The sequence below is a fragment of the Notothenia rossii genome (genome assembly GCF_949606895.1).
Source record: "Notothenia rossii genome assembly, chromosome: 8".
Taxonomy (NCBI): Eukaryota; Metazoa; Chordata; class Actinopteri; order Perciformes; family Nototheniidae; genus Notothenia; species Notothenia rossii.
Genome location: NC_136906.1, coordinates 28373883 through 28396646, shown reverse-complemented (window position 1 = coordinate 28396646; position 22764 = coordinate 28373883). Strand labels below are relative to the sequence as shown.

The following is a 22764-nucleotide window of genomic DNA, read 5'->3' as shown; positions in this document are numbered from 1 at the left end:
GGGTTCACATGAAAGCCCAGCAGAGTGCCAGCACCAGTTACCTGCAGAGTTGCGCTCGACGTGCTCTGCCTTCACCTGTTTTATTGGAGACGACGCCGGCGTGTCAGTGACAGCGAATGTCCAAGTTGAGTGGGAGTAGATTAGATTAACTCCCCTGTGAAAGAGCCTTGTCTGCTTCCATTGTGCATCTTGTCTAGTTAAAACTCAGGTACGACGCGGCAATAAGCAGGTGCGCTGACATCAGAGTTGTGTTGGGAATACTGGCACTGATTGGAAAACCTATAGAGGATTCTTCAAACACAAACACACAGCTGACGTATAGCTTCTAACCCCCCTGTCTTACATGAAGATCAAGTGAGTGATTCTCTACAGCCACTGCACCCACCGGACGCTGTGCTTGCCACCTTAAGGGCTGTTTCTTCCCCTGCAAAGACATCCATTTTGTAAATCGACATGATGGAAGGTGTTATTGAAAAAAGGCCTTGCAGGGAGGGGAGACTAGAGGCAAGGCAGCAACCAGCATACAGGCCTCAAAGCTAACTGAGTAGAGACACAGAGCCCGGTGCTAACTGAGTTGTAAACTTCTATTGCGAGGGCTGCAGTCATACTCCGCTCATCGAATCAGCCTGTAACGTAAGAGAGCAAATTCAGACCGTGTCAAGAAGACAGGAACAAAAATAAATGCAGGGAGAGACAGAGAGAGAATAATGCAAACTAAAGAAGAAAATAAAATCTAATTCTGCTCTCAGGAGCAATATCAATGCCTTTGAAACCTCCAGAGAAAAATGCATATAGTGTACTACAACTGACCCAAGCAAACGATCCAAAGAGGCTTCTTTTATTTTCTATGAGTCTACTAGTTTATATACAGTGTGCTAACCTTCCTCAAACAGAAATATGTATAAAGAATGATTACACACGTCAGAGCCGTCTTGCCTTTTGGCCTGGCCTCTTGCTCATACAGCACAACAGGGAGCTGATGACCTTTGCTGATGGCAGAATACCTCATCGCGAAGGCCTCCGTCGTAAATTAGTGGACACGCCGCGCACACAATCTATTAGTTTGCTCTTCTATCTGTAATAATCCTGACAGAACAAATAATATCCGGGCATATTCTCAGCAAAAGAATAAAAAAAAATGATCATAATCATTCAAAGTGATGCAGTGGGACTAAATGTGAAAATAAATTCAGTTTCGATAAATCGACCGCACTTCTCGCAGTGAATGGAGCCCGTGGAGTGGATGGATACCATGGAGCACTGTCTGTCTTACGCACACAAACCTCCCTCGTAAATTATCTTGAGCAATGTAGAATTTATGAGGCAGAGATATCTCACTGCCGGCCTATCATTTCCATGCCTCTGTCACCGTAATTCTCTCCAAAACTGGCCAAACCCATAGATAAAAAAAACGGCCTCTGCAGATGAAAAAGCGAGAAGTGGCATAAAGGGACGGTAAGTGAAATAAGTGAGTCTGGATGAGGAGGCTGGGGTCTTTTTCCCCGACTCGAGTGCCCACTACATCCGGTTGAAAGTGAACCATGGAATATGCAAAAGTTCAGTAAAGGAGAGGACAAGTGTGACAATTAGAATCTGCTCTGTTTACCTTGTGTGAAATCAAGTGGTTGGGGTAAATTCAGTAAAATGGGACTCGAGTCAAATTGCCATTTTTCTACCTCAGCTGACGTGGCTCGACAATAGCATTTACCTTTTGAAATATGTGTTTGTGTTTCTCTGTGTCAGTGGGACTGCCTGTGAGTGTGTGTGAAGATATATTTGGGGGGGGGGGGGGTTGGAGGGGGGCTTTTAGAGCACTATCATAGAGTAGGTGGAGGACGGTGGAGTGTATCAGAGAGGGCAGTCCGCACATGCTGCCCTGTGAGATTGGATTCTCACCCATGTAATGTTAGCACACATAAAAACGCTGCTCCGCAACAACCTCATATTTACACAGCAATTTTCCACTCGTTGCGACAGAACCAAATCGCATTTGTCTCCCTGCCGTTGATACCACGCTGCCCTAGAATTTCATTCATATCCAGTTAATTATCCCTTCCTCTCCCTGCACCAGAAAGAGCAATCATTGGATGAAAAAAATGTACGGGCTAATTTATTACAGTTCATCAAAGGAAGTGTTGGATATTAGAATGATTACTTGTCTTTTCTCTGATAGCAGTCAGCGACAGGAAGAATAATACTAATACAAAAAAAGTTATTTACCCAAAACAGCTGGACGGATAAATTAGGCCCTTTCTCTACATGACAGTATCTCCCTCCACTGCGCTGTTTCAACATTCCTGGGTGAAAAGCGACGTCTCTCAAGCTCCTTTGAAAACGTTAATTGCTATTCATTACTCCCTATTGCTGAATGATAACAATGTTGGAGTTACCATTCTGAGTCATTAAATTAGATGGGAAGGGGTTTGAATAGGAAGAGTGGGCAATGGAAAGCCCTCATCCCTGCTGAGCCTTGACAGCGTGCGACCATTTGAAGGGTAGCTTCCCCCCAAAACACATTAGTACTGGTAGTAACCAAGCAAATAGTTCTGGATGGAGGTCTTTTTTTTAAGATTTCTGTTTCCAGCCATATGACAATGAATCTAATTCCTTGGAAAAACTCACAATTCCAAGAACAGGAGCATTTCAAGAGTTTTCACAGGGACTGTATATTTGATAAAAACTAGTTCCAAAAGCAATGTTGAGGATTATCTATACTTCTTTTGTTATGATATTTGGGAAACCAGTGGCTTTAGTGTAGAGACAGAGTTGAAATGGGCAGACAGAGGGGATGATTTGCAGCACATGGTTTTTGGCCGGATTCAAATCTGCCAATCTCTCCACCAATTGAGCTATACAGTGGCCCCCTATTCTTCCTTTTACTGAAATCATATTACAATTATGAATATCTGTCCCTTTTATAATTCTTTTCCCTTCACTTTAGAGAATTTGGAGGTGGATGTTCTTAAACACTGGAGATCAGGTGTTCAGACCCTGTGTTTACTATGCAACATATTGTAGAAATATATATTTAATGTGTCAGTGAAGGTTCTGGAGACTAGGGATGCCAGAAACTGACCTTGATCAAATTCAAAAATCGGACATTTTCGATTATGGAGACTGTAACGAATATTCAAAAAATCGCTGGCATCCCTACTGGAGACGCACACACATTTTGTGATTCGGCAAAATCTGTCTTCCTAATCTGTCCAACGTAACATTAATTTCTCAAAAATATTTGCTCTTTTCGCATTTTATGTAAATATATAACACATGAGACGGGCTTGATGGTAAGATACATCGACAGATAGGTGAAGTGGGAATTTATTTATTCTTTTTTGTTATGTGGGTCAATGGACCCCTTAAGATCTTGAGAATAACCCCCCCCCCCTTCTATCATCACTAATGCAGCCTTCACCCAGAATCAGCAGCAGTAGTGACACACACACACACACACACACACACACACACACACACACACACACACACACACACACACACACACACACACACACACACACACACACACACACACACACACACACACACACACACACACACACACACACACACACACACACACACACACACACACACACACACACACACACACACACACACACAATTGTGCACGCCTGCGGAGGCTGTAATCTGTAATTTGTAAGTTCCATTTGTTTTTAACACACACCAAAGCAGTGGTCCTGTGGGACCTAATAAAACCTCATAAGCACACGGAGAGGAAGCCCGAGGCGCTGCTCTTTCCCACAGATCTCACCTTGATAGATGATTTTTTTAAAACACAGAGGCGTGCTCCACTAACAAAGTGCAGCGAGAAACAGCCGCGATATTTAGACTCTCCATCTGAGGAGAGGGAAAAGTGAGGAGGAAGAGGAGGAGGAGGAGGGGGGAGGATGAGGAGGAGGAGGGCTAAATTGCATGAGCTCCTCTCTTACAGATTACCCAGAGAGAAGCAGAGTAATCAGTGGGATACCTGTTCAGATGCCTGCAAGGAAAACGCAGAAGAAACAAAATGGTTTTAGCTTCTACTGCTTTTTATGCAACACATGAACTAAAAACAAAGGCCCATTTTTAGTTGTATAGGTCCACACTATAACCGGTTGCCTCTCAGGGTTAAAGGGAGTAGCCAGCGGTGATGTGCTGAATCACGTCCATTACTTTATATTACTTCAGGTCTCTAAAAACAAACGTGCCATAACTGGCAATTTCGGACCCCCAGCTACCGCATTATAGAAATAATAATAATAAGGCTCATTTAATTTGGAGAAACAAAAACAATTATGAATGCGCCTGGGTGGAGGTCATCCCTTCTCTGCGGCACTCCTGCTCTTCTCCGTTTCCTTCACGAATACCTGTAGACTTTATTTTTTTTTTTTTATTAAATGGGGCTTGAAATCAATTTCAAGCCCCATTTAATTTGATACCCCCGTACATGCTGACCCAGAACAGCATAGTTCAAATATTGATCTTCTTTAGCGGGTGACCCGGTGCCTCTTAGTAGTCAAACACACTGTACAGCTGCATCCTTTTACAAATGTAATAATGAGGAAAAAACGAGGAAGGAAAACATTCTGAGTTTGATAGGAAGAAATCATTCTCTCAAACTTGGTTCCCATGCAAAACGCCTGCTTCCCCCGTGAAGACAGATAATGACCTTTTGAAAAACAAAATGTCAGTGTTTGCCTGGAGATCTATTTGTCAGCAGCGGCAGCGTGACTCCTGGCAGTGGAGGCAGGCTGCAGGAGCACAAGGAGAAGCGGCAATAATGCTTTGCTGTTCACCACTGCCATTAAGCCGCTGGTGATAAAAAGGTGCAGTGCTTTTAATGGCTTGTGATAGCTCCCCCTATGTTTTTTTTTGTTTTGATTTCACTTGTACGGCCACTCTGTTAACTCAGCACACAGGGTAATACGTCTCATTTGAGAGGATCCTGCCGCGAGGAGAATGCTTGAAGGACAGTGTGAGAGTGACACTACATTATAAACATACTAATCACAGCTAAGATACCGCAGTAAAGAAATAATTGGACTCAAGCTGGTTTGGCTGCTTAAGCATTTTAGCGTGCAGAAATGGGAGAAAAAAAACCTCGGGACAGATTATATTCTCAGGGGGGGAAAAAAGGCTACAAATGGCTTCTACTGTGAGGTTATCCTCCTTGTCTTTATCCTCCTGTAACTGTATGCATGTGTGTGTGCGATGTAGTGAGAGCTCCCGTGGTGTAAAGACAGCGAGGTGTTCTGTCGTCCCTCCTCCCCCCCCCCCTCGCCAAGTCCTCGTCTCCGTTTGGCCTAAAGGAGCGCTCAAGCGTACCGAGTAGAGATTTTCAAAAGCGAGAGGACATTCCTGTGGCTGTGTTAAACTGCCTGGGTGGGAAATAAGGCCACTGCAATGCAGATTTGACAGCAGTGAGTGTCAGCAGACCTTTATGTGAACCTGTGTGAGGCAATGCATCATAACAGAGGAGCGGGATATCCAATCGCAGTAGCTTTGTAGGACTGACCAAAATGTGTCAGAGTTTTTTTATCTTGTTTACTTCATCTTAGATCAGCAGAAATTCAAATTTTTTATTATTTTATGAATACCTTTTGTGTCTGTTTACTTAAAGTCATTCACTTTGGCTGCTTTTGTTGAATGAAAAAAGAAACAGTATCGGAAATCAAGCATTCTTACACGTTATCGGGTAACCCAGAAAAAGTATTGCGTGATGTCTTCATTTGTCTCAGCTGTGTTATGAAAAGCAGTAAAGGTTGATTGAAAGCAGTGTTGGAAGTATTATTATAAGTAAAAGTAGCAATACTACAGTGTAAAAATACTTAATTACAAGTAAACAGTCCTGCATTCAAAAATACTTTATATTCATAGCAACACAGGTCCTATAAAGTAATAATGGCCTTAAACTGGAAGATAGTTAAACCCAGGCAACCTTTCTGTCCTGTGCTTGTTGCCATAGTATATTAATGATGATAATGATACTCTGAGGTACACTAAATTCCTTTATTGTGTATATGTCTTAATGGATATACTGGTTAATGGTTCCTGCTGAATAGTTCTAGTACCAAAAGTAAATATAACTCAATGTTGCACTTGATAAAGGTGGAGTTTATGTGAATTCCTTTATACACTACTGGATAGCTTAACCTACAATAATAATATATTATAATGTGAGTCAATTTTGATGGAGTATTAATAAACCTAATCTACAAAGACACTAATTATGTAACAATATGCAGTGGAGTACAAGTATAAAGTATAGCATACTGTGAATATGTGAAAATACTCAATTAAATAAAAGTACCTCAATTATTTTACTTAAGAAGAGTACTTGAGTAATTGAACCTAGTTACATTACATCACTGAGTAAAAGCTGTTTGTGAATTGGCCACATTATTAAACAAAAAGCAACTTTGAGGCAGATATTTGCAAGTGCAGCTTTTTTAGCTGGAAGTGAAATGTATTAGCATCAGCAGCACAGGAATGCTAATTCGCACAGGTCCAACATATAAACACCACCATGCAGGCTAACGCTCAACATTAATGACTGCAGGATATTTAGCATTATTGGCAAAATGTAAATACACATTTATTGACGCACTGCACAACACAGCGTGTGCAAAACCCTCTGCAAGCGTCCACCTACAGATGACAAGCATTCCTCACAGGCACAGAAATACATATACATATGTAAGCTAAAATATGTACGCTAACATAAAAAAAATGCACCCAGAGGGAAAACCCTTTTGTTGGTGAGTAAATCTGTTCGTGCCATTCTTCTATACAGGGAACATATTTAATTTTGTTCCATTTACAAAGGTCTAGTGGAGTAAGACGGTGGGTAGCCTTGAGAAAGAAAAAAGAAACACAAGTCAGCCTGACTGTGAAGTCTCTGTGAAGAACAAGGCAGCACTCGCTCACACACCAAAATGAAATTTCAAAATAAACGACTGAGCTGTGATTTACAATTCTCCTCCGGGGCAGAGAAAAGTGAGAACACATCAGTCCCTTCTGCCTTTGTTATGCTGCTATGAATCAGCTGTTTAAGGGACAAAACAGCTGAACAGCGGCGAGAGAAAGACTCACACCAGAACACAGGACATATTGAGAGGTATATTCCTGAGCTCATGAAATTGGGTTTTAAGTTGTTGTTTTGATTTGTGCCTGATTCAATCTGGGTGAATTGTGCTCGACTAAATTGACTGAAAAACAACAACGCTGGGCGATATAATGGAAATATTTCAAATACTGCCTTTACCTATAACAGGGAAAAATCAGAAAGCTTGTAAAGCCGGATGTAACACACACCTAAATCAGAAGATCTTATTTTGACTTGCAAGTGGTTAAAGAACAAAGCTGGTGTCTTTCTTTATTTGATTCTTGTTAACCATTCTCCCAAAAGAAAACAACAACAATGTGTCAGTCTGTCTCTAACCCCCTAACCCGCCCCAAGCCCATTGGTTCCTTCCTGACATCTTTGGAGAAGACTAACAAATCCGTAGTTTCATTTTTAAAGTCTGTCATTTCCTGAAACAGCTGGTAGCATTTGCTGTTACACCACCTTGTTTTGTGTTGAGGACTATTTTCAGCTGCAGATTACTTCACATTGGATGCTCCACTGAGTATTTCAAGCAGCAGGATGGTGTGTGTGTGGGATTGAGAAACTACAGTGTGTTCATGCTAATAAAGGAACCCGGTGCAACAGTGACTCATTGATGTGAATTTGGACAATGGAGCTCTATTGCACAGAGGAGAAGAAAAAGGTATTTTTGGATACAGAGATAATTCATTGTGTTTGTTTTTCCATGGGATTTGATGACAGAACTGCATAATATCACCAGCATTATTTCAGGGTAAATGAACAGTGAGCGTTATTATAGATTGAAACCGATCCTATTGTGTGTTAACCCTTTTCCCAAGAGGTCAGGAGGGAGTTGGGGGTGGCGGTCCCTCTGAGTCCCATTTAAAGTCCAACGTGGCCGCGGCTCATTTCTCAAACTCATCTCAGATGCACACACACCGGCCTAACGAGAGCCCATGTAGGGACAGAAACCTATTAGGCCTCCCCAGTTACAGACAGCATCTCCGTTTACAGCTGTCAATAGTACAGCTTGGCCTACAATAATTATCCCAGAGGAAGGAGATGTCTCTGTGCGGCTCGCATTAGTCCGGCCCCCCGAGACCACCAACCTGAATCCTTCGATATCTAAAGTCCCCGTGAATAGCTGCGCTTTTGGAGGCAGGATCAAGGCCTGAACCGATGGGGGGGAAGTGTGTCACGAGTATTCCCAGTCCTCTCCTCTCTGCATCCCTCGCCTTTAACCAGATGTATCAGTGTGAGAGTGTGTGAGTACAGTCGTAGAAAAGAGATCAGCGTGAATAGGAGGAGGAGGAGGAGGAGGGGGGGGGGGGGGAGGCCGCTGAAACCAGAGATCCCGGGCAATTCCTTTCAGGATCCACCAACATAAAAGGATCGCCTCTCCTAGGTGACCTAACCATTTAGAAACGATACTGAAGCCGTGTACAGTTAAGGGAGGGAATTCAAAACAGCCCCGACCAAAGAAGCCACAAAAAAGAAATCAATAGACGCAACAATAACAATCGACATCAGCGCAGCGGAATGCCATGATAGGAAATCCAATTACAAATCAAAGGGAGGCAATTTTAGGAAACGGGGAGAGATCTGGAGATAAGTCTGAGGCAAAGACAGTGAGAGAGATGTGACACGGAGACAATAACAACCGCTGCTTCCCCCCTCTTTAGACGTAAGTAACACCCTGCTTCCCACCCAACAGCGTCGTCTTAGATAATAGAGTTACATTTACGAGCGTTGCCATATGCCCACCCAGTGCCTGGTAAATAGAAAATCCATGAGATGCCATGTTTTTATGGCTCTGAAGACAGCTACTAACTACCATGAGCAAACCTGAGCTACCCCCGTCAGCATAGGCTCGTGCCATAAATATATTTATACTTAAATACGGGGCCTACAGCGGTGAGCATCGCATGCCGTAAAAAGCCTCCCCACACTGTAATTCATAACTCCCTCAATATCCCGCGCCATAACTCACGAAAAGAGGCACCACAATACGAATTGACGGTAGGAGAAAAGTGACATCATCCTGCGGAAGGATGGAGCCGGCACCCCCGTGAGGTGGAGAAAGTCTCCCCCTGTCGAGGAGAGGGACGGCCCTTCAGCGGTGGTGTGATACCGCTATACTTTTATTTATTTTGTGTAATCAGAAGCCCACAGTTCTCCCACCACACCGCAGGGAGTCTCTCCTTGTGTTAATGAAAACAAACATTTAGCCAGGATTTATATGCGCCGCAGCCGACTACAAAGAGCATCAAAGCAAACTGCCTGGGAACACACACCTAACACTGCTGCACACAAATAAAGGCAAGGTATGCTTCACTAATCTTTTATGTAATAAACTCCTGTCTTCCTGTGATATCACGCGGCGCCATGTTCACACATAATAAGCAATGCTGTTCGCGGCCCAACTTAATACAGTGTCTTATTTGAAATGCAAACAAACTGTGAGGCAGAGGCTATCACCTCAATCTATTCCCCTTCTGTTCTCTGGCTGACATCTCACGGAGCCGCGCTGCAGCCCCTGCACTGTGGAGAAGGGGAGGAAAGTAGGGGAGTACTGCTGGTACTGTGTGAGGGGGACGGGGGGGAGCATCCTATGAAGGATGGGTGGTGTGGAGAGGGGGGAAGACGCCGGCCACAGTGTGATTCAGAGGGTTGTTTCCCCTCACAGCGCTGCAGGGCGAGGATTTACCGCAAAGGGGGGAAACAAGAGAAAAGAACAAAAGCTGCTGATACATTAAAGGGATTTGAAACAAAAAGGGATGTTTCATGAACATAGCACACTGGAAGTTTCCATTTCAGCCCTGTGTCGGACTTTTAAAGAAACCTAGTGTGGACACACACACACACACACACACACACACACACACACACACACACGGCTTACTGGCCATGCTGAGGATTTGGATGTAAGAGTGATGTAGTTGCAGGTAAACCCGCCTCCACTCAGTTTGCTAACATGTTAACCTGGTGAGCTCAGGAAGCCTTTCACTGCTTGATAAAAATGCAAGGTATCATATTGTCGTTAAAATACAAAATATTAAAATGTGAGGAAATGAAGTTGAATGGAAGAAAATAAATACAAATTTAACACAACATTCTAAAAGGTTTTCATAATTGTTTGCGTCAGCCTGATCCTCCACAGTACACTCACTAAGCAACAATTTGGATTAACTTTAAAAAATATGAATATATGAGAAGTAGTTAATGCCTTGGCTCGCCTACAGTGTGTGTTTTGGTGGCACCTGGTTGTCCACATGCCTCCCCCCCCTTCCCCCGTCCCCGGCTGGCCGGCGGGGTGTGCCCGCTTTGGACAGATGGGTGGGAGGGGGTGAGGGCCGTTACTGTGATGGTGGGGGAGAAAGGGGGATGAGGAAGATTCTAAATGTTTGCATCGCAGAGCTTCCCTCATCACTGCAGTGACACACACTGTTTACTGCAACACATGCAGCTGGTTGTAAAACTGAGTTGGACCCCCCTCCCCCCCACCTTCCTCCAACCCCCCACATCATCCTATCACCAACAGCCCTCCCATCTCCCAACTGTGTGAATTAAAACATGTGAATAATTCAGCGGATAGACAGGCACAGGGGCTCTTAAGAGTCACGTGTTGTATATTTTTTCACCCCCCTTTCAGAAAATTGCATTCTTCAGGTTTCAACAAAACAAGGGGATCAGTGACACAATCAATTTCCAAAGGAGGGAGGACAAAAAAACAAAAAAAACAGGGAAAATCAATGCTAATTTGCAGAGATATATCATTATTTAAATTAAAGTGTGGTCACTTGCTGCTGATCGCCATTAGAACAATGAAGGGGTGTGTGAGAGGAGCTCGCTGTGGCCTTTTGATGAATTGAGACGATTTAAAATAAGTTTTGTATTTACAAGTGAGAATGTTGTGTGATTTTCCCACGTTTTACATCCCTACACTCAAAAAGGTGGTTTGATAATAAGCAGTAGAGATAAGAACCAAGACAAATGATATTTCAGAGACAGTTTACTATTTGTTTTCACATAATTTAACTCAAATCAACTAAAACCTAGGCCAATAACAGATATATTTTAACAATGTAACTTCATATGATAACTTATATGAAGACCACAGTCCTCACATCTGTCCCTTCCAGATTTTAGGGATTGAAATATAGATTAATTTAAGCACATTTGCAAAAAATATTCTGAATGAATGCACCGTCCTATAGAGTATAAGGTATTTTGTGCAAATGATTATCGTACAGCTGGAGAAAAAGTTGACATCCCTATGAATAAAGAGGGGAAGAAGAAGAACAGGAAAGTATGCTGAGCAAGCCTTTACTTTTAAACCTTAAACCAGCCTTCCTAACTGATCAAAACATTCCCAAGCACCACGAGCGATGAAGCCACGGATGTACACAAACACTGCGTGGACCTGCGTCACAGTATCCGCTAAGTCACTGCTTTATCTCACTCAAAGTCGGGGGGGGGGGGGGGGAAGATAAGAGGAAACGAAGAAGTGAGATAATAAAATAAAGGAAGCTATTCTTCTCTTCACCTCGATTGCTCCTTTTGCTTTCCCCCAACAAAAGGCAGGGTCAAGGGGTTAGACGGGTGAAAGTACTCAGGGTGACAACACAAAGCCAATATGCTATCACGTGCCGGAGGAGCGCGCGGAGGAACGGAGAAAGAGAGAGAGGGTGAGGAAGGAAGGAAGGGAGATAGAAGAGCGAACACAAAAGCTCTGGTTTCAGTCTTACCTCGGGCAGGTAGAGGAAGGCAGGGGGACACTGGAGCGAGTGAGGTAGCATCCCGGAGCCAGAGAGCAGCAGGCAGCCGGAGTTGGCCATGGAGCTCAGCGTGGGGTGACGGGACGCTTTGCGCATTTAGCAGGGAGATCCTTTTTTCTTTTCTCTCCGGCTTGCGCTCGCTCGCACTGTCTCTTCAAATCACTTCCTTTTTTCTTCTTCTGCCTCCTCTCTTTAAATATGTCCCCCCTTTCGTTGGCTTTTTCTATTGAAGATGTAGCGGGGGAGGCGAGCGGTGGCAGTGCGCAGACAATGTGCACCTTTATCACTACAGCTCTGTCTCTCTTCTCTAGGTCTCTCTCCCCTCGCTCTCTCTCCCTCACTATCCGCGGCGCGACTGTTTACTTTGAGCGCGATAAAAAGCCAACATAAGCATTCAGACGCAGAAAGGGGGAGGTTCTGTGCGAGGAGGAGGAGGAGAGGAGAGGAGGAGAGACGGCAGGGGGTTGGGTAGGGTTAGGGTGGGGTTATAAAAAGTGGTGGTGGTTTCAATGGGGGGGGGGGGGGGGGTTGGCGGGTACTGATGAAGTCCCCGATTGATTCATACATCAAACGGGGGCTGGCTGAATAACAGAGGGGATGTGAATGACATTAGAACAGCTGATCCTGGGCATTAGCACCTCGTGGGACGCTGCATGCTGCCTTTTAATTGCGGCCCCCCACCCCGCAAACACACACAAGAACACCCCCTTAGTGGCCACCTCCCTCTCCATCTCCTCCACCAAGGACAGATAGCATGTATAGTATCTGGAAATGCATTCAAAACAATAAGGCTGTTATAAAGGCCGCTGGAGACGTCCTTTCTTCGTCCCTTCGTGCTGCTAATGTACATTCGGCTTTTAAGTACGCGCAGGGTATACTTCCTTTCAATGTATCTTTTTGATTCTGTTTGATTCTACTTTAAAAGGAAGTGGACAAAGGAATGCACAAGATGGATTCGTTACATCACCGTTGAGGATAGACACTCCATTACATTAAAGATGGAGATATCTTGAGCAGAGATTGGTGGAAACATGGGCCAAAGTGTGGTGACTCTGGATCTTTTTGACTCTTCTTAATAACATCAAGAGCATTCATATGAATAAAGTCCCAAAGTCATGCCTCTAAGAGCTTTACAATCTCTCTACAATGTACAGCCGTCTATCTTTAGATCCTGGAGCATGATGCTATCGCATGCCACGGGGAGCGCCCGGAGGAATTAAGAGGGATGGATAGAGAGTGTGCCAGTCTTACATCCAACTCAGTCCTTACAAGATGATTTCTATCTTTTGGGTGGCTTCTTTTTTACAGCCATTCAAAACGGTCTTGTGTTGTACTCGCTTATGGCAGTTTCCCCAGCTGGAAAAACAACTGAGACAATCAGAGCTCTTCAGGCAGGATTAAGAAGAGGGATGTTATCTTCCTGTGCCAGAGCCAGAATAATGGCAACAGAAAAATTGCCTCAAATTCAATGTTCTGCAGGCTGGGTCATTCAGACACATTTTCTGTGGGATTTTTGAGTGTTTACATGCGGTTTCTTCTTTTAAACTGGCCTTCTCAAAGGATTTGGGTAGGGGGGGCATCCCAGGTAAAACTAAAAAAATCACCATTAAACTTGATCAGTTAGCATGGAAGGGGATTGAGGCCAAATGTGACATTTGTTTTTTAGATCTGCCCAAAAGTATTTTTTTTTGTTGAGAATTCTGACTTTCTTTCTCAGAACACACTACGCTCATTAGGCATTATCCTATTGAGATATATTCCAAAACACTGACATGAAGTGGGTTGAAGCTTGTTCAAATCTCATGTTTGATTTTATTGACGTATTAGCGTCAGAGGTTTTTAGAGAGGGGATTTTGGATATCTTTCCATATCTCAAAATGTATCTGTAAATACTGTCAGCAGACTTAAATGAAAATAAATGCATGTTTTTTTGAAATAACCTTTGATTTAAATCAGGATACGGAAGATATATTAACAAACCCCCTCTTCGGAAGAATTCAGAATATAGATAGAAATGAATTTTGAAGGTTTGGTGAATGTTAGTGATACTGAAGTGTTTATCTTTGGCTGAGAGATTGATTCCAACATGAAACTTCCCAAGATGTTTTGCTCATTTTTGTGCATTGTGGAGAAATCTGCAACATACAAAGATATATATAAAAAATATATATATATGTATGTATTCTGAGGTTTTCTTTCCACCAGCCTGAAAGAAGACATGTTATGGAAGCAAAATATCCCAAAATATAAAAAATTGAACAGTGATTGACAAGCCATATTTTTGCCTGGGGTGTCTCTCTTTAACCATACAGCTACCATGATGCTCTGGTATGCAATACGTGGTGTTGCTGTGACCTAACAACATCATGTCGAGTGATTCATCATCTTCTTTCTTTCATGTAGGTAAAAAAATAAAAACTGCTCCTAGGAAGTGTTTACCGATCATGTGTCAAAGGTTAAAGCATGTTCAGGGGACACTGAAACATGTCTTTCTGCACATTACCTAAAGTTTAACCTTCTGAATATGTCGCCACTCTGACGGTAATAATAGGGTCCTGCTGTGCGAGACACAACGTCACCACGGAGGGGAATTACCTCGCTCTGGGACTCTCACATTAAACAATCTCAAGCAGGCAGCAGGGTGGACGGCTGACCCCTGATTACACATTCATACTTTTATTTCATGAACTCACCGGAAAGAAACTGACATCAGTAACTCAAACAAATGCTAACCTCCATTAGCGGACAGCTTTATTGCCAGTACGATTCTCATTCCTGGATAATTGGGCTGATTGTTTGATGCAATGTTCAGTCACAGAGGACATGTGACGAGGTTTATGCTGAACTAAACGCGTGAATCCATTCCCTGTCTGTGTGTTTTCCTGTCTCTCGTTCTTTTGCCTTTTTGTGTTCCTCCCCGCTCTGTCTGTCTATCTCACACAGTTAATAATTCAAATGAGCACTGCCAGATCACTCCCTTCAAAGGGACTGGAATGTTCTCAATGGTGCCTTTTTCTTTTTGTCATGTGAAATCAAAGCCCTTGAAACGCGGTGGAGATATCCTCAGTTAACTCCCCAACACCGCTGTTTCGGCCAATTAAAGAAAGATCAACAAACGGCTCACGGTTGATCACCAAAAGGAAAAAAGGAAGGAAATCAGCCTCATCATTTCTGATCACTGTCGCCCTTTTGTCTTCCTCTATTTTGTCACATACCCGTGATAATCAGCATAATCATTATTACCACAATCACCATCATCGTCCCCGCCACTGTCAACTCTGTCATGGCTGTCTTCTGAGCCCGTGCTGCTGGCCTTTTCCAGAACCGGATTTACCCTCAGAGGGATTTACAGAGTCTGCACATGTGTGGATTTGTGCAGGTGTTCACACATTTCTCTATTCAGCCCCCCCCCCCCCCCCCCCGACTCTGAGATTCAGCTGATTTGAAGCATTACAAGAATTTAAATCCGCTTTTAATCTCCTCTCAAAAAAACATCCACCGAACATCCCTCTTTGTGTACGAGACACAGTTTTGGCGTGAAAGGAAGCTGTGGAGTGGCTTGCCTTTTTTGGAGCACAGTGCTCCAAAAAAGTGCTACTCAAAAAAAAAGGTTGAAAGCAGCAGCTCTAGCAGTAAAAAAGCCATCACATGCACTGGGAGCTCAGTCAGCACTAATCAAAGGCAATACAAGCGGAGACTAATGGGGCCCAAACGATCGGCGGCACATTCCCGTGCTCCACTGTTTATCGCATGACCGCTGATCAATACGGCCCACTCGCACTAATCTTCATAAGAGATGACTGTTTATTTCCCTTAACTCCCATCACTCTGACAGTGGGGAAGGAAGTACCCAGATCCTTTACTTAAGTAAGAGTAGCAATAACACTGTGTAAAGTAATCCATTAGGGAAACAGTGCTGTGTTCAAAATAGGACTGCAACTAATGATTAGATTCCCTATCAATTAATCTGAATTCTGTTTTCTGGATACGTCAATTGGTCTGAAAAATGACAGAAATAAAGGAAACAAAAGGGAAAAACCCCATTGAGAACCAAGGTATGCCTTGATATTTCAGTAAAAAACACAAAGGTGTTCTATTTTAAAATGTTATAAAACTATGAAAGAGAAGTAAATTATATCTGGAGGCTGAACATTGTACTTTCTACCATTGTTGCATGAAGAAATGCTGTAACAATGCATTTATTATATAAATATTTATTTTAAAATACATTTCCTGTCAACAAATTGACTGCTGCTTTTTATTTTATTTTAACATAGATTTTTATTAATAAACCTTGAATTTTATTTTATTAATAAACCTTGAAACCTTGAATCTTTTTTTATTCTTATTAAACTTTAAAGCCGCTACAGTCTTTAAAATGTTATTTATTTTTTACATTTTTTACTTCCCAGGCCTGTTTCAACAGCAGTCTCATCACTGCCAGGATTAAGGGTTCATATGAGAAAATATGAAGGCCATCATTCTTTTTTAATAAACATCATCCCCAAACATATACACATTGAAATATATAGAGTCTAAAATGACGGAAACAAGTCTATGTAATACCCAAAAGTGTGTTGGTTTTTAATATCAGAATGTTAAGTACCCCCAGTCAGCGTAACTCTCCAAATTAACTGAAACATCCAGAGAACATGACTTCTGCGTCCTCAACGGTAGTTACAGCACCGGTTTCAATTAATTTGTAATTATAGGGGTCATTTAAATGTAGTGGAGTAAAAAGCCCCTCAGAATGGGGATTATGTAATAATATACATGGACCCAAACTTTGTATGAAAGCAAATATGGAACTTCATTAGTGAAGTGTGGAGTATAATAATCCCATCTGATGTGATCAGTGAAGAAGAGGTTGTAGTGTCCAGTGGGGAGCTACGCCCCCCCCCCCCCACCGGACACACGGCCTCTGGAGACGCGCTCTGTCGAAAAACAAAGCAGCAGTGTTGGTGGATTTTGCTGAGAAGCAGCAAGGCCTTTGGAGGGGGACCCTTGAAGTGCCCCTCTGACAGGCTTCCTCATTATCTGGCATCTTCAGAGTGCCAGCCAACCCCGCTACAGAAGAGGGGGCACGAGTACGCCTCCATCAGCCGGCCCCGGGGGTACTCAGAGGAGGGGAGGGTTGTGCTCTCGTTAAAGGTCCGCTGATTATATCTCAGGCCCAGAGCTTCAGGGATCCCCACTAATTAAAGGTTGTGTCATATCTGTTAGAGATAACAAACCTATGTAGCTATTTTTTTCATAAATCAGGGAGTCTATTTTACCCTCCTCCCTACTCTAGCATCATGTCAGGATTGGTCTGTATTCAACCAGCTTTATACACCCCCCGAGAAAGAAAAAGGGTTCCTGTTTAACCTGCCCTCACCCATCTCAGCATGCCAGCGGTGTTGTGGAGGCATCAGGGATCTTTGTCTGGAGGCATAATTAAAGATCTCGTTCATTATTTCTTCACTTTGAGCTCATATCTGAGTAATTATGAGGCAGTGCCATGGGGTGGGGGAGCTTTCATGGAAGCACATACACACAATCACACAAACCTGCACACAAAAAATAAAGAAGAAGAAAGTAAGCCTGCACACACACACAGGAAGAAAACATTTTCCATCTCAGCACCAAATAAGCCGCATTCATCTCCCACCTATCGTTGGATGCCAATATCTGCCTCTGTCTGAAGTATGTGTTTTCTTCCCTCAAAGCTGTCATGTACTAATGCATTGATTAAAAATGTTGATTAAATGGACAGTTAAGGGAGGAACTGCGGGAGTGATCTGTGATCCATGCTTCAATTTGAGGCTGGGATGGGATGCAAGGGGCCCTGGCTTTCGCTGCGTTTCAGAGCTGAGGCACTTGCTTCTCTAATGGATTTTGAAACAGAGCTCGGCTTTTATATAGTGTCATTCATCCTCATATGTTTGCGCCCTGCCACGTCTCACAATCACTGCTTCTTTATGGCAAACTAATGCACCAGGTGCTAAGATCAGCAGGTTGGCTGTGGCCATCGCTCACCCAGCTCAGGCCAGATATTAGGACGTTTCGAAGGCTTCCACCGGAGGAGGCAGAGCAGAAACCGAGAGGTACTGACTCTGCCTCCCACACCGCCATACATCAACCCTCCACACCGCACACCCAAAACACACATACACACTCCTCCTGCTGCTGCTTTGGCGAGGGGGGAAAGGAGGGAGGTGGGGGGTGATGGAGCTTTATGGCCACGGACAGTCGACGTCAATACATCGAGCGTTTTACCACCCTCTTATCCAAAGGTCTGGTTTGCTGCCGGCTACAAAAAGCCGAGGACAAGGGGGGGTTGTGAGAGTCCGAGGTGGTGGGTGGAAGACAGGGAAGGGTTTTGTCAAGGCATGGTGGGGGACAACCAACGGGGGCGATGGCTCACGCCCCGTTAGCCCTCTAGTCAAAGAGAGGCTGTGATAGAGAGGGAGCTGACAGGGCAGAGGGACGGCCAAGCATGGAAATCACATCAGATCAATGATGAACAATTCAGTGGCGGCAAGAGTCGCTCTCGGGGACGATGTCACGTGGTGCATGTAAGCGTGCCACTACTGAATGTACATGGAGAGGCTAATGTGTCAGCCAGCAAATATGCGTTCGACCATTTTGTCTTCCAGGGTTGGTTACAAATGAGCTTGGTAGCAGATAGGAAATGAATGTAAGAGAGACTAAAAGGCATGGTTGTAATGATATTCTTCTGTTGGTATTTACAGTGGCAAGTTGTACAATGGTTTTACAATCTATAGAGAATAGATCTATCAGTATCCATCCCCGAATGCCACCCCAAAAAACAACTGTATAAAGTAACAAGATGGGTCAACTCGTGTGTTTAACCAGTAGCACAAGTGTTACAACGTGATGTCACTATGTTACAGAGTTAAATAAAAGACTCCAATGGAGGCGTTCCAGGCATGGGAGGGGGGGGGGGGGGACTTGTGTGCCGGAGAGAAACTCCCTCTGGAAAGGGAAGACACAAACAAGCATAATAGGGCCTCTTTAACATTTAAAGAGAAAAAGATAAAGGAATGTCATATCTGCTTTTTTCACATATCAAAGCATATTTTATGTTGCTCAACAGGGGGTGCTGCACAAGAGACTGTACAGCAGTGACCATCAACTGGTGGCCCGCCAGACATCCTCATCCGGCCCGCACGGCAAGGGTGACTGTGGCGTTGGCGACTGTGGCGTTGGCCCCCCACTCATTTTTCACGTCTCGTGAGTTATGTGCAGTACCGGAGTCCAACAGAGGTATTGCGTAGCCTGCCCTGAAGAAGAAGTGATCCTTTGTTAGCGTGAAGAGTCTGCTAAACTTTATGTGCAGTACCTGAGCGTGCTCCACTAGACCCCCCCCCCCCCCCTCCCCCTCGGTCAACAACTTCAAAATTCTGGGCTATATATAAAAATCGCTGGCCCGCGAAAGTGTCTATTGGATACATTTTGGCCCTTGGACAAATGTAGTTCTTTGCAGGCTACTCCAACATAACATTATATTTGTTTCTAATAAAGTAAATATACACTGAACTCTAAAGCCAGCCATATAATTTCACTTTGGATCTTTTTTTTTTTACAACCCATGAGAGGAAATACGCACAACAAACTGTACTGTGCTGTAATCATGCTAAGTTGCCATTCAATAAGTCAAGCCAATGTTATCTAATCAGATCAACAGGGTCCAGAGTACTGCTGCTTTGCTCTCCCGCCACCTTGTCGATTGCATTCACCTGTGGTCCATATGAGTCCCTGATTCAACAGTTAGAGTGGAAACTACCGGGCAGCGGTGAAACCAGTATTGCTCTGGAGGAACCCGACAGAATGTGCAACTTGACAAGCACATCATCTGAGCCAAAATGTCCCACAATCCGAAGCAATCATTCTCAAAATATACCACCCTTGTGCATTTCATTGACATTCTTTCCAATATGTAAAAAAAAAGGCAACCCTAACTTTAATGGATGCAGCCCAAAGCGAAGTCAATTACATAGATTGGTGCGGTGACATAAAGTGTATTCCATTTGGGAGCATATTGGTCATGCCCAGTGATGTTCCCTTCCAGCAGGCATACCTTTGACCATTACTCTAAACAGGCAGTTGGGGAACCAGAGACCTATTTCCCAAACTGTGAATGCTGGTGTGTATCCCAGAGGGGTCGGGGTTCACACTGCAGCTACCATGCTCTCATATTTAGCAGCGGAGAGTGAGAAATGGTACATCGATACTACCAGACGCACGGGGGCACAGCGGCCTCCAGCACACACATATCATATCAGAACCACAGCCAGGTAGGAGGTGTCAGGATAAGTGTTAATATATGTGACAATACGACTATAGGCATCTGAAAAACCTTGAATATGTGTGATAAATGTGTATTTGATCGATATTAAAACATTTTTCATGTCCTCTGATTCATAAAAATGAATGGTAACATTTTGGACGACTTGTAGCCTCAAATTAAAGACGCTAGTGTTCATGTTTATCCAACTTAAATCCCATTTTCCATACACCTTATACTTCCAGTCACCAGAAAGGATACCATTTGCCTTGTGCTGCTTCTTGCTCGCGTACTATTGATTTATTTAGGATCTCACAAATAAGTGTGTTGGAAGTGTGACATAATAAACACATTTTTCAAGTCTTTAGTCTCTGGCAATTTCACCATTTTAAAAGTGAAACGATTGATCAATTATGAGGAAATAAATAAACATATGAGTTAATGCTGAAAACGATCCATAGTTATAGTTGTCAGAAACTCTAACATAGCTTTCCAGCAATCAATCATATCGAATCAATCCATCATATCTGCTCTAGAGGCTCACAGGAGGCAATAAGAGGCCAGACAAACAATACTGAGCACCAAGAAGAGCATTGGAATGGAATATACAAAACACAACATTTCGATGGCTGCCAAGCATTGGATGACCACAAACGTTTGCCTAAGAACATTTTCAATCATTTATAGAAACCTTCTAACCCTCTTTTGAGTTGAGGAACAGGCAAAAGACTAAAAGTGAGCCAGCCTATCCATCAGAGCTAAATCAGTGCTGGACCTGAATGTTTTATGGACCATATTGTTTTTTTAGTAGTGCCTTTTTTTGTTGTTTGGTAAGCGACTGTGTTTTGAGAAGTGCTACATAAATAGAGGCTCTAAATATAAAGTTTGTGTGGGTGTGTGCATCTTTTCCCAGTCTCAATGTGTTTCCCTGAATGTTCGGTGTGTTTTTGGCTGTAAATGCTTTTTTTGTGTGTGTGGACACCTGCCAGGCTATAAAACCTTCCTGTGTAGCATGAAGTGCTCGGAGCGCCTGCTGTCGTTACCTAAGATCCAACCCTGCCCTCTGACCACATCACCAGCAGCACACAACAACAACCCGGCCACCTCCTGCATTCTTTCCATTCCAGCGCCATCAAAACGTAGCTACGGGGACTCTCGCACTGATACACATTTTCCACGGACATCTGCCCCGAAACCATGGCGGCTCGAAGAGAAAGGGTTTAAGAGATTCAGCCCAAAGGAGGTGGAAGAAATGTGAGCGTAATATCTTGAGTGGGAGTAATATTGTACTGAACCCGAATACTGCTCCATATTTGAAAAGATGCCGCTCTGGTGAGGAATAATATCGATGAAAAAATGTCAAACTCTGCGAGGCGCATATTTCGGAGAAAGAAAATTACAAACATACATATATACACGTGGAGGTGTCACATAGGTAAATGTTCGAGCACAGCACCCTTGGCTAGAGGGATTGTTTTTTCTGGTCATGCGTGTCCGTTGCAATCCGTCATGCTCATGTTGCTGTATTACTTCCTGTGATGCTCACTCGCTCTTTCCCTAATGCTTCTTTTTTCTCCAGTCTCTAAATGCTATCTGTCAGTAGGTGTTGCAGGACTGATCGAGGCTCGTCTGTTGCCTTTCTCATTACAGCGGGGAGACAAAACCCCGGCAAGCGCAGTAACCTTTCATGGAGACAGAGGGAGGGAGGCATCCGCACAGAGCCAGCACCTCCGTCTACTTGACATAACCCTATTACCGCTTCCTTAATTTGTCCCGCCGTGACAACTCGCAGCCAAAGAAACGGTTAAAAGAATGAGTGAACAAAAGCTGCATTGCATTATGGGGGGTGGAGGAAGGAAGGAGGGAGTTGTTGAGGGTGGAAGACAATGGGGAGGCAGAGCTGATGCATCAGCCATATTGGATCGTTTCTATAACACACCACACTATCAGGAGGAGGGCCTAAATATACTCCATTTAAGTGATCGCTTTCTACGGAAGAGGATTAGGGACACTGTTTAAAATGAATGTTCTAAGATCTGACCAGGAAAAACATTTGTTTTTGTTCTGAGATTAAAGTACATTTTCTGTGAAAGAAAAAGAAGCTGAATTTTGAGTTTGGGGAAAAAGTAAAACAATTCTGAGAGTAAAGTCAGAATTTGAGTTTGGAGTTCACATTTGGAAATTAAAACTGGAATTCTGAGATTAATGTAAATTAAGTAACAATTCTTGGATTAAAGTCAACATTCTTAGTTAGCAGTCAGAATTCTGATCTCAGAACAAACACACACGAAAATCACTTTGGTCAGATCTCTTCTTTGCCCTAATCTTTTTCAAAATCTTCCTACCTAATATCCCTCTGAATAATCTTCTTCTTCATTAGTTAACTTTTTGTTTCAAATCTCTTTTTCCATATCAGGTGTGCAAGCTTTAAAAGTCTAATCAACTAAACTTCATCAAAAGAGTTTTGTCAACAGTTAGCACAAGAAAAATGTCAAAAAGCTCAGAAACAGGGACAATCTTTTATTCTCTTTGGCCTTGTTTCCCTTTGGAGAACGTCTACTTTTGTTAATGTAATAATGCATCTTATCTCATTTAATATTTACAAACAG

At 43.3% G+C, this 22764-nt stretch overlaps 1 protein-coding gene across 8 annotated transcripts in view; it reads right to left on the bottom strand.

Moving 5' to 3' along the window:
- Positions 1 to 22764, bottom strand: part of LOC307017094 (RNA binding protein fox-1 homolog 3-like) — a 263790-nt gene that overhangs the window by 82334 nt on the left and 158692 nt on the right. The window contains exon 1 of one of the 8 annotated variants that reach the window (XM_079646558.1): positions 11836 to 12180. The exons of the other annotated variants lie outside the window; for them this stretch is intronic. Coding sequence (XP_079502684.1) covers positions 11836 to 11961 — 126 coding nt within the window. The 5' untranslated portion in view covers positions 11962 to 12180. Of the gene's footprint in view, positions 1 to 11835; positions 12181 to 22764 lie in introns of those variants that run through there. 8 annotated transcript variants of the gene reach the window in all.